This window comes from Tamandua tetradactyla, chromosome 6 (assembly GCF_023851605.1).
Source record: "Tamandua tetradactyla isolate mTamTet1 chromosome 6, mTamTet1.pri, whole genome shotgun sequence".
NCBI classification, from domain to species: domain Eukaryota; kingdom Metazoa; phylum Chordata; class Mammalia; order Pilosa; family Myrmecophagidae; genus Tamandua; species Tamandua tetradactyla.
The window spans coordinates 8,778,877-8,791,897 of NC_135332.1; the positions used below are offsets into that span (position 1 = coordinate 8,778,877).

The following is a 13,021-nucleotide window of genomic DNA, read 5'->3' on the forward strand; positions in this document are numbered from 1 at the left end:
CAGCCCCTGTGAATGTGACCTTATTGGGAAAAGGGTCTTTGCAAATGTAATCAAGTTATGGATCCTGAGGTGAGATCATCCTGGACTACTTGGGGGGGGGGGGGGACTAAATCCAGTAACGTGTCTTTGTAAGAGACAGAAGAGGAGACCCAGAGAGAAGACCACGTGAAGACGGAAGCAGCGACTGGAGGATGCAGCCACAAGCCAAGGCGCAGCTGGAGCTGCTGCGAGCTGGGAGAGGTCAGGAAGATGACTGCCTTTCTTCAGGAAGAAGAAAATAAATTTCTTCTGTTTTTTGTCTGTTTTAAGCCACGAAGTTGGTGATCACTTATTATGGCAGCCCTAGGTGAAAGGGCCTGCCCCCCAGGCTCCCCACCTCACCCCCTTCCTGTGAGAGGCCAAATGTCAAAGCGACGGCCTGGGAAGCTCATCTGATAAAAGCATTAGGCACAAACCAACTTAGAGAGGGAGTTCTTGGAAGTGACTCAACGTCCCTTTCATCCAGAACACCATATGAGTTTAACTTTATGAAACTAGACACACATCAACATTCCAATCAAAGAGGCTCTTACATGTCAACCTTTTATTGATTTTTAAGGCAGCAAGTAAAGTCTTCTGGTCCATGTGTCTTTCTTCTGCCTGAAGGAGGGAAGCTTAGGAGGAAGGGACAGAGTTGGCCATAGGGAGCCCCAGGCAGAGACTGCCTCCCTGTAAGCTGCCCCATTTTATCTCTCTGGCCCCCATTATGATCTTAATGCACTTTGGTTCATGAGCACGCATGTCCCGAAGCCCCACCCAGCCTCAGTGGGGCTGGAGCCAGCGTGGAGCATCTTGTGGGTCCCTGGCTCAGCCTGCCTTCCCCTCAGCCACACTCTCCCAGGGGCAGACGACCTCCTTGTCTATGGCCCGGGCGCCTGGCTCTCCCATCCTGGTGTCCTCCTCTGTGTCCATCAGACAGGTCCCACTCTCCGTAGGCAAATCCATTTTGATCTGGAAAAAGCTTCAGGTGCAAGAAGAAAGCAAGTTGTGTAGGGCAGGCAGGACAACAATTCCCTAACCTTATTCTGACACCTTGGAGAAGATTTGCACAATCGGTGCATTTACCAAAAGTTTCACATGTGAAAATTTACCCAAAGTTGCGTGTGCCATGATTGGGTCGGTGAACCCCCGTCATGGGAAGAAGGGGGGAGAGGTTGGAGGTGAGGCACATTTTCCTGCTGAATTAATGATCATCCTTAAGATGCTTTATTTTCATTTTCAAAGGGCTTGAATTTTTATGGTTTTAATAAATTCAGGATGTCCATATAGGGCATACCAGTTCTGAATTCTCACCACCTTTAAACCACCTTCCAGGGATGCGGGGCCCCTGAGAAACGGTCCTGTTGGATGTCCCAAGCCCATGTGTGAGGTGTGTTCAGGGTCACAAAGCTAGAACCTTCCTGCAGCAGGATCAGCTGGGAAAAATCCACAGACTCGCTCACACTGGATGCCGACCTCCCTCCTGCGGCCACCGGCGTCACTCTCCTCTGCCACTCCCCGACAGGCAGCACAGGAGAGGGACACCAGCTCTGCTCTCCCCATGCACAGCAGGGACACCCCCCCCTCCTCGGATACCCATGGCCATCGAGGGACTCTGCATGGGGTCTTCCTTCTCCGAGATTTCTCAGGGAGCGTTTTGCTTGGGGCAACTTCTCTTTCTGCCACTGGGCAGAGATCATGATGCGTCCATCAGAGCCACTGGGCTCTGCACCCAACTCAGGGCACTCCGAGTCCTCAGATGTCCAGCTCGCAGGAACACCCGAAATGGAGCTTGGAGGGGTCTCCTCTCAGGCAGAGCTGGACACTGCCCCTTTCACAGGAACTCCTGATCTGCAAGGTCCCTGTGGCTCTTCTTAGAGACTCGTGTGTGTGTGTGTGTGTGTGTGTGTGTGTGTGTGTGCACAGAAGGGGGAGGACAGGTCTCCTGGGGACACGGGAGGTGGGGAAGGGGGGCTGGAGCCCCTGGAACCCTGACCTGTGCAACTTACCATTTTGGTTCTACTCCTGCCTTTCCTGCCCTTTACAAATGCAATTCGTTTATGGAACTAATATTCTTGGGATGGGGCAGGGGGATAAAAAAGAGTGAAGAAACACACCTGTTTCCTCTCCTCCTTCTCAGGGAGACCGGGAGCGAAAAACCAAGTTTCTGAGAACTTTCTAGGGGCCAGGGGACTTGAACAGCCCTATCTGTGGGATGTGCTCCCAGAACCCTCCCAGTTATTTTCCCCTGCCCTGAGCTCAAGTCCACGTTTACATGTCTTAGTGCACACCCACCCACCCACAGGCACCCTCCTACACACACACATGCACACACACACACAGATGCCTCCCACAGATACCTGCACACACATATACACATGCACACACAGGGGTACCTGCACACACACCCACATGTGCATCCACAGAGACACACACACAGAGGCACCCACACACACACTTGCACTGACACACAGACACCCCCCACACACCTTCACCCAGAGTCCAATCCCCTCTGGTCCTTACTTTGGTATTTTCCTGGACTTCAGCCGTGGCAGCTGCTGGCCCGCATCCCCCAGGGGCTGCACCTTCCCGTGGGGCACAGGGGGGCACTTGGGTGAGAGCCTGGCAAAGAGCGACGAGCTTAAGCAGCCGCGTCTCAGGAACCCGCCGAAAGCCAGAGCCGGGCGAGCCTTGGGAGGGGCGCGGGGTGGGGCAGGGGGCAGGGGGCAGCCCGAGCTCAGCTCCGTGGCAGAGGAGGCTCCGGGGGGGCCCTCCAAGGCGGCCCTGCTGGGCGAGGGGCAGACGGTGCTGCTGGGCCAGACGAAGCGGCTGGGCGAGGGGAAGGGCCTCCTCGGGGAGCGGCACGACAAGAAGGGGCTGGAAGGAGAGGGGGGCACGCAGGTCCCGGTGTACACGGTCAGGTGGGGGCTGGGAGCCACGTGCTGGCCCCGCTGTAGGGAAGGAAACGAGAGGGCTCAGTGGTGAGCCAAGGGGCCCCGGCACCCCCACCGGCAGCTAACTTAGCCCCCTCTGCACTCACGGTGCAGGCTTTCCTAGGTGCTTCTGGGGCACCGGAAAGGGCACCCAAAGTTCCCTGTGACCACGGCACAGCCATGCAAAGGCCTCCTGCCCAGGGGCCTGCCTGTCCCCAAGCCCTGGCTATGGTGCCCACGCCCGGGCAAGACCCCAAGGCACAAACAGACCTTACAGGCCCGGAGTGTGGCCTCACTGAATTCCCAGTTACCCCTCAACAAACACCCCCGATGATCAATGCCTAGCACCCCATACCCCGCTACCCCTCTCTATCCCCGGCCCCCCGTGTAAGAACTGGAGGCACCCAAACACCTCTCACGGGGCACTGGCAGGGGCAGAGACGCCCCAGCGCATGCCTTACCGCTCTGCAGACCTGTGGACCCCCACCTTGCCCTGACTCCCCACCATGCCCCACTGACCACACCGCTGGGGGTTCCAAACCCAGGACCTTCCCTTTGGCTCTCCGCAGGGCAGAGTAGGGTGGCCAGGAAGGAAGGCTGAATGTGGAAGCTGGGTGCGCCAGGCAGAAGGAACCTGAGGAAATGCAGAGCGAGGAAGGGGCTTCCTAGGAGAAGGAGGAGGTCTCTAAACCTCCCTGGGCCAGCGTGCCCCGGCATTTGGGCAGAAGTGGTGGATCTGGACTGTTTTCAGCTGACAGAGCCCAGGACAGCTTTGTCCAAGCTGAGAAGAGGAACAGCGGACATGCCCACTTCTCACCCCTTGTAGGACACACAGGCCCAGCATCCAGGGTCTGCCCATCCTCCCCTGGAAGCCTACTGTGGTCATTGCTTGGACAGTTAGATCAATGCTGCCTCCAAGAGAGAGCTGGAAATGACTTCAATGAAGGACAAACTCTCTTTGAAACTGCCACCGCCAGATGGACACCCTGCTCAGAGGGACCTACCTGCCCCTGGACCTTGGCACTGCCCTGAGGGCCAAGGGTGCTGGCCCCAACCTGCAGTGGGAAGGGCAAAGACACTCAAGAACTGCTTGGGGTGGGGGAGGGGAAAGGCAGGGAGGCTGCTGAGGGCAGCAACGCCTTGAACTTGACAAGATAATGTTCTGCAACAGCAGCCACTGGTTCTGCTGTACTACTCAGAAGCCCACAGGCAGGCAAACCAGAGCCCAGGCCCAGGCCCGGGACTACTGGGCCAGTATCATAGTAATAACCGTATTTGTTGACACCCAGTGAGAAATTAGCAAATGTGATGCCTTGAACTGAGCACTTCACATGGATGATTGCATCTAGTCCTCACAGCCGCTAACTATTATCACCCCCATTTTGAAGGTAGGGATTTTAATGGTTGGAGAGATCAAAGGCCCCTCCCAGGGGCCAGGCTGACCGACTGGCCGACTCATAACCGCTAGCTGGTTTTCTCAGGGTGGCCTGCAGATCACCTGCAGCAGAACCACGGAGGGATGCTCCTTACAGATGCAAATTTCAGCTCCACAACAGACTGGCTGAAGGAGAGCCAGAGGGGCGATTCAGGGAACACCTAAGGTCCCTGCTGTGCCCAGTAAGATGGAGCCAGCCCTGCACTGTGCTCACCACTCACCACTTCCCTCCTATAGGGCGGTGCTATGGTTTGTACTGCCTCCCCACAAAAGATATGTTGAAGTTCTAATCCCAGTCCCTTAGAATGTGATCTTATTTGAAATGGGGTCATTTCAGACGGAATAGGCATGTTCAAGAATTCATACTGGAGTAGCTCAGCCTCTAATCCAATGTGACTGGTATCCTTATAAGAAGGGGAGAAGCAACCCAGGCTGATGCGGGAAGGAAGCCATGCGACCTCAGAGGCAGAGAACACTACACATGGCCTCCAGGTCATTGCCAGAAGTCAGGAGACAGGCACGAAACAGACTGTTCCCTACAGACTTCAGAGGACTTCAGGCATCTGGCCTTCACAACTGGGAGACAATACATTTTCGTTGTCTGAAGCTATTCAGTTTACGGTACTGGTTACAGGAGCCCTAGCAAACCAAGACAGAAGGAGTGTCTCCACTTAGGACACTGTTGGCAAGGAATAATTTCTCAATAATGACAGGGCAAAAGGCTGGGCTCAGAAAAAGGCTCTGAGAGACAACTGTGGAGTGCAGGAGTATGCCCTTGAATTTATTCAGCATCTAGGGCATGCAAGGCACTCTGCAAATCCTCACAACCACCCCAGTTTAAAGAGACCCAGGAGGGGTTCATTACCCTCACCAGGTTCTCAAAACTACTAAAGGACTGTGGTAGGTAGAATTCTAAGGTGGTCCCCAAGATTCCTTGCTGCTTCCCTTGAGTGTAGGCCTGAACTGTGACTGCAGTGGGATGTTCACTCCCACAATGGGGTTATGGGATATGGCAGCATTGAATTGAAAAGCCTGACCTCATCAAATGGGCCCTTTAAATCTAGGTCTAAAGATTGGAGACAGAAGAAGTCAGAGAGATTTGAAGCAGAGGGACTGACAACAGAGAAATCCTCCATTGCTGGCTTTGAAAATGGAGGGGACCACATGAAAAGGAATGGGGGCAGCTTATAGGAGCTGAAACAGGCCCCTGGCTGACAGCCAGCAAGAAAACGGGACCTCAGTCCTACAACCACAAGGAAATTAATCTTGCCAATTCCGTGAATGAACTTGGAAGTAGATTCTTCTCAAGAGCCTCCAGACAAGAACACAGACAGCATTGGCCTACATCTGGAGTGTGAGACTCTGAGCAAAGCATCCAGCCAAGTCACACCTGGAAAGCTGTGAACTAGTAAATGGGAGTTGTTTTAAGCCACTAAATTCATGGTATGTGCTGTGCAACAATTTGGAAATCCAAGTCCAGTTTCTGTGCAAACAAAAGCCTCTGTTTTTCTGCCTATGCACATTACCATCTCATTACTTCTGGGGGTAGGGATAGGACTTGGGGTTCATGAGAGTTGGTCAGAGTATCAAAATTAGGAAATAAGGTTTCTCAAGAGAGGTAGGGAAGGCATTGCATTTCCCTCCTTCAAAAAATTGACTGACGAACCCCCTGGTTTATTAAATTGAATTCCACTTATTCAGAATGTGTGACGAGTTTCTTTTATAATCCCCAATTTACAGGTCAGAAAACCAAAGCTTGTGGAGATGGTGCAACTTGCTCAAGATCGTATAGCTGATGACTGGACAAGCTGCTCCACATACCCCACACTGAAATTCTGTGTTGCCCCCCATCTCCCTTTCTATCTCTCCATGTCCCTCTCTACCCCCTTGTCTCTACTCCTGGCATCTTCTCCTTTCCAGACTGCCATTCCTAGAATAAACAGCATGTTAGGAAGGTTATCACTATTCTGCTTCACTTACCTGGACTGAAATGGTCCTTTCTTCTGGGCAAAGAGCCATTAGCCCAACTGGCCTTGGTGGCTCTATGCACTCCCACGGGGAGCCATGAATCCCCACCTCAGCCTCGCCCACACAGGTGTAGACCTTGCCCTTGGAGATTCAGGCCCACCAGCCCACTGGTGTGAAGCAGCAAGGCAGTGGCATGCAAGACACGTGGAAAAGAAATGTGACACAACAGAGACACAGTGAAGAAAGGCTTGATTTTTGTGTGTGCTGCTTTTTTATTATAAAAGAGAACAAAGAGAAGGGAAGGAAGCATGAAATGGAGAGGGTACGCTGCCTTGAGAACACAATCATAGCCTTATAAATAGAAGGCAAAGCAGATGGGCATAGAGATGTGATTCATTCTGTCCTCAGAAACCAGGTATGAATTTGGAGGACGCCTTGTGGCCACCTTAATTCCTACTTGCTAGGAGCAGCAGGGTGAAGAGAGGGCCACATTCAGGTTTAGCATGCAATATACACGGTGCCCTCTTCCAGTTCCTTCCCACTCTACCTTTCCCCATTGCCCTGGAAAGCAAATGAGTAAGGCTGACTCCATGGAGATAAATCCATGTGAGTGAACACTTTATTTTTCCCGTAGTCCGATTTGACACAGTTCGACACAAGACCTTCCCAGTTAGAAATGTCCCTCACTTCAGCCATGAAACTTAGGACCACGGGACTGACCAGTCACTAACCTGTTGCTGGACATCCCTCTCATGGGAGCTGCACACAAAGGGCATGATATCAGCTCCCTACCATACTAATCAAATGTATCCTAACATTTCTTGGAGAACTAGGAGGGCCACACTGCAAGATACTAAGAGAGCACAGAAGTAACATAGTTTGAGGCAATGATATTTAACATATACCCCAGAAATGTCTTAAATAATAAAGAATAATGAGTCACTGTGTTGGACAACACTGACAAATAGAAGAAAGCACAAGCTCATTCTAAGACCATGAAGCTAGCAGGGATAATGGTGGTGGTGGTGGTGGTGATGGTAATGGTGGTAGCGTCAGTGTGGTGGTAGCGTCAGTGTGGTGGTGGTGGTGGTGGTGGTGGTGGTGGTGGTGGTGGTGGTGGTGGTGGTGGCGGTGGTGGAGGTGATGGTGGTGGTGGTGGTGACGGTGGTGGAGGTGATGGTGGTGGTGGTGGTGGTGGTAGTGGTGATGGTGGTGGTGGTGGTGGTGGTGGTAGTGGTGATGGTGGTGGCATCAGTGTGGTGGTGGTGGTGGTGGCGGTGGTGGAGGTGATGGTGGTGGTGGTGGTGGTGGTGGTAGTGGTGATGGTGGTGGCATCAGTGTGGTGGTGGTGGTGGTGGTGGTGGTGGTGGTGGCGGTGGTGGAGGTGATGGTGGCGGTGGTGGTGGTGGTGGTGGTGGTGATGGTGGTGGTGGTGGTGGTGGCGTCAGTGTGGTGGAGGTGATGGTGGCGGTGGTGGTGGTGGTGGTGGTGGTGATGGTGGTGGTGGTGGTGGTGGCGTCAGTGTGGTGGAGGTGATGGTGGTGGTGGTGGTGGTGGTGGTGGTGGTGGTGGTGGTGGTGGTGATGGTGGTGGTGGTGGTGGTGGCGGTGGTGGAGGTGATGGTGGTGGTGGTGGTGGTGGTGGTGGTGGTAGTGGTAGTGGTGGTGGTGGTGATGGTGGTGGTGTCAGTGTGGTGGTGGCGTCAGTGTGGTGGTGGTGGTGGTGGTGGTGGTGGCGTCAGTGTGGTGGTGGCGTCAGTGTGGTGGTGGTGGTGGTGGTGGTGGTGGCGTCAGTGTGGTGGTGGTGGTGGTGGTGGTGGTGGTGTCAGTGTGGCGGCGGCGGCGGCGGTGGTGACGATGATGACGGTGGTAGTGACAATGCCAACAACAATGATGATAATGATAATAATAGCAGATGGCATTTATTGAGCACTTACCTTGTGCCAGACATAGTCCTAAGTACTTGACTTGTATTTTCTCACTTAATCCTCCTTAACTTTAGAAAAAAGCAATCTTTTCTCTAAAAGTCAAAATGGAAAATTCTACAAAGGAAATTCTGGCATCTTATAGAATAACTTTTATTCTAGAATAATAACATGGGCCACATGAGTCGAGGAGCTTATTAAGATGTCTAAATTATGGCATTATGGGGTTAAGATGGTGCCTTACGGCATAGCATAATTGAAACTACTACAGAGCCTGGCTCATTCAATGATGCTTAAGGACCTATCCTGTGCTGGTGCTGGTCTGAATAAGAGGTGATAAGTGGGTTTCTTAAAGTTAATCATCAAAAATAGTCAAGATATTTGGCAGTTAATCCCTCTGTTATTCCTATGGACATGCCACTTTTCCAGTGACAAAGTTGCTGGAAATTCTATAGATTTCTCAGAAATATTGCCAGGTTGACCAAGGAGCATCATGGAATGTAGAACTCTCTCTGAATCCCACCCTCAAGTATACAGAAGGTTCTGGATAAAGAAATTGGACCCTTCTTCCATCTCATAGCTTGTCAACTTTCCACACACTCTATGTGGCTCACCATCACATCTTTATTGCCTCACAGTGACTGTCAAGACCTTGTTCTCCTACAATCACATACTGGCCATGTTCTATTGATTCCACTCCAACCAAGAACCTTCAGGTGTCTTTTTACCACCTCAAAATCTCCCTGAGCTACAACATCAGAGAATGAAGTCTTCTGCCTCCCTTCCACCTGGTCCTTGGCTTGATTTCTTCCATATTTCTCCAGGTTCTCTATTATCAATTCTGACATTTGTCACCTCTCTGTCTCCTCTGGATCATTCCCTCATTCAGCAAATGTATCTGCATTGCTCTGTCCCTTAGAAATGCCTCCTCTGGATCCTCCATCTTCTATTACCCTTACATCTCTCACCTTCATCCCAAACTTCTTGAAAGGGTCATTTATATACTTACTGCCTCTGCTTTTTGACTCCAACATATTCTCCCTTATCCCCATGAACTCTGGCGCTTACCCTCACTATTCCATGGAAATCATTCACTCAAATACTCCCCCTCCCCATGGTTTCCTACTTCCTCCTTCATCCTCAACAAACTCAACATCTGCAGACTTGACACTGAGTAGTTAAGACAGAATAGGCTATGCGGCAGTAGCTCCAGATTCTCAGGGGCTTCGTATAATACTGACCTACTTTTGTTCACATGAAGTACAGCATGGGCCAGGTGACCTCCTGCGTCTCGTGGCTGTGCCATGTGGAAGACAGTGATGTGGACTTCAAGGTCACCATGGCACTGACAATAAAGATGGAGGTGGAATGCTGGCTCGTAGGCTCAGCACAGTTCATTGGCCAGAACTAGCCACATGACCTTCACCTAACGGCATGGGAGGATGGGAAATGGAATATTTCTTGGAATATTCCGTGAGCACCTCCTGTCTCTGCCACAACATTGTTAACAGCCTGTTCTTGCTCTCCATTTGCCTCCTCAGTGGTTCATTCCAACAACTCTCCCTCTCCACACTCAGTTCTCTTTCTTCTCTTGCACATTTAAAAAAGATCCTTCTCCAAATTCTCTTAGCCTTCTTCTTGGCCTGTCCCTCTCCTTTGAGTTTTCATCCACTCTCACCGTATCAACAATCACATCCATGCAAATGAATTCATCTAAAATCACTCCCCGTCCATAACTCCCTCGAACCTGATATATTTTCAAAGCACCTATTGCCTATTGTCTGTCATCTCTCTATTAGAACCTGAAATTATAATTCCATGAAAGGAGGCTTTGTGTGTTTTATTCGCTGCTACATCACGCATGCAGGGGTGAGGATGGGAGAATGGCTCTAGGTCAAGGAGAACTTGAATGCTTTGTTTCAATATACAACAGAATTATAAAACCAATCTGTTTCTCTTTTGCTTGGTTGTTGTCCGAAAGCCCAGATCAAAATTTAATGTTAAAAACATTTAACATTCAGTTGCAATAGCCCATAGGTACACCGGACACAGCATTACTTCTAAAACTGGTTTTTATCTATTTGAAGATTCCATCACATAGTACTGCAATATTATATGCTGCCTTTAATCTTCTATGGAAGTAGGAAGACTGTAAATATTAACCACAACTCTCTGCCTTCCACCCAGAAAATTCTACTCCATCATTAAGGTCCAGTTCACCTAAAGCTTCAAATTGGTTGACCATTCTCTCCTTAATACTCTCCTTCCACGTTGTCTACACTGCTAGGGGAGCACTGCTACCCATTGGATTACAGTGTGTTTGTCTTGTTTCTAGGCTGGAGCTCCTTGAGGGTCCTTGCATCCTAGCAATGGCTGACATATAAGAAATCTCAGTGAATGTCTATTGCATGAATGGTGTATACTTTTTCAACCTTCCTCATGCATTCCCCATTGGTACCACAAAACCCAGTCAATCTTTCCACATTGCATATCTTCCTTACCTTCCCCCATATCCTCAGACACTCAAACCTCAGGGTCATCTTCAATTCCTCCTACATAACCCCATCAGTCATCATGTCCTATCTATTCTGCCTCCAGCATATTTCTTCTTCTTCCTTCTCCACTCTCCTAATTCAGACCCTCATCCTCTTTGAGATGAGAGACCCAGCCTTCATGGCTATACTCTTCATCTTCCAGTCTGCTGAAACCCATCAAACATTCAGAGTACCAACCACATGTCCACACTGCGTGTGAGCGGAGGGCTCATGGCCTCTCCTTTTTAGCAGTTTGACAGCCCAGAGGAAGAAGAAGACATATAAGCTGATTGTTTCAATACATTTCCAATAGAGTATAGAGAGGCCTGAGCAGGATGCAAGGAAAGCCAGAGGACAAGTGTTTAAACCAACCAAGGGCAAGGTGGGGAGCACTACTTTAGGATTATGATGCCACCAGGACCACTTCCTAAAGCACAACTTTGAACTCAAGGCCAATACCCTTTCCAGCTCCCAGAGTCTACAGAAAACAGACCACATTCCATGCATGGCCTTCCATGAGATGACTCCAACACACTCTTCCATCTGTTTGTCACTTACCCCTTCTATGGACCCTGTGCTCAGGGCCAAAAAAAGATTGTGCAAGCTCTGCCCTGCTCAGGAGCATCTAGCTAAGGGGTGCCTGGGCTTGGAATCTAGCAAGGTCCCGTAGGGCTATCCATCTGGTGTCACAGGGCTTTCTCTAACCCCTACAAGTTCTTTATGGGCTAGGAGTAGCTCCTGCTGAACTTTAATTACACACCACCAGGGCTACTCCCTAATCCCTCTGGTGAAACCCTCTCCTCCTTCAAGACCCACCTCAAACATGCCTGCTCCTAAAAGCTTAGCTTTAGCCCCTTGGCAAAACACTTCTCTCCATCTTTGTGCTCCATTGCCATGTTGTAAACCTCGAAGGCTTGTTCACATTCTGCCTAATGCTACAGCATCTGCATCATGCAGTTTCGTCAGCCCCTTGAAGGCAGAGGCCGCCTTATTCAATTTCATATCCACCATAGCACCCACCACTCATTCTTATACAAAACAGGTGCAAAAATACTTTTGTGGAATCGAAGTGCTCCCTCCAGGAACGAAGTCACTTATTGTCTATACCCTTACACATGTCGAATGTTGACATGCTCATTCAGTCATTCGTCCAATAGAGAATGATCATCTCCTTTGTTAGCATGCATGGTTTCTCATTATAGCAGTGCTACCAGTGCTGGCAGAATATCTATCATGTATCTGCCCCAGAGCTAGGAACCTTGGGGAGTGGAAAGGGGTATGGTTGAGTCAAAGATGTACAAGACATAGTTCATGCCTTGAAGAATTCGGTATGTATTTGACACCCCCTACCACCCTCACCTCCATTTGCCAGGTATATAATCTCCGCTTATATGGGGTAACTAGAAGGGACAGCAAATATTCTCTGGCTCTGTACTTCTTAAACTTTCCCACCCAAGTAGGCCAAACAGCAGGAGAGCTGAGTAAACATGATCCCCAGGAGTCTGAGGGCAAAACCTGAACCCACCACAGCTAAGCATGAAATGTCTTTGATGTCTCCCATTTTATCTTTAAAAATTCATGTACATTTTGCATTCTATTTCATAATATATTCATGATTATTTTAATGTGAAATTTTAAAAATACCTAGCTTTCCCCCCATTCCAAATCTTCAAATAAAACTGATGCCCCAGGCTGGGCACCCCTGGAGTTTACCAAGTCCATTTTGAGACGTGTGGATCTGCTCCCACCCCCTCATTTCACAAATGAGGAAGTAGAGGGATTAAGTGGCTTGCTCAAGACCACATGGCTGGTGGTAGATCCATGAACAGATTACAGGAAGCCTTTTCCAAACTCAAGCCTCTTCCATCCATTCATTCATTCATTCACTCATCATTTAATACATGATTATGGGTTAAGCATTAGGCTCCAAGTGGTAAAGGAGATTGATATGGTCCCTCTCCTATGCCACTCAGTTTACAACGGCCCATCACTGAAATTTCTGCTTGAGTTACCCTCCCAGGGTTGGAGGACTCTAACCTTATTCAAAAGAGAGATGAACGAAGCATCTCTCTTGGTGCTTTTTCAGAATGTAAACTATTCTCTGACTATAATAAAAGTGGGAAGAGTAAGCTCCCCTATTTGGGGCCTGAATAATGTTGCTAACATGAAACTGAAAGTCATAAATTTCTTTGGCCTACCAACCCTCAAT

The 13,021-nt window shown here is 49.9% G+C and overlaps 1 protein-coding gene across 2 annotated transcripts in view; it reads right to left on the bottom strand.

Annotated features, from left to right (window-relative positions):
• Positions 1-576: 576 nt before the first annotated feature.
• The window catches only part of RGS9 (regulator of G protein signaling 9), a 72,087-nt gene continuing 59,642 nt past the window's right edge, over positions 577-13,021 (bottom strand). For both annotated transcript variants that reach the window (XM_077163641.1, XM_077163640.1), the window contains exons 18-19: positions 2,542-2,969; positions 577-1,000 (exon numbers count right to left, since the gene is read on the bottom strand). In XM_077163641.1, coding sequence (XP_077019756.1) covers positions 847-1,000; positions 2,542-2,969 — 582 coding nt within the window. In that variant the 3' untranslated portion in view covers positions 577-846. The remainder of the gene's footprint in view (positions 1,001-2,541; positions 2,970-13,021) is intronic.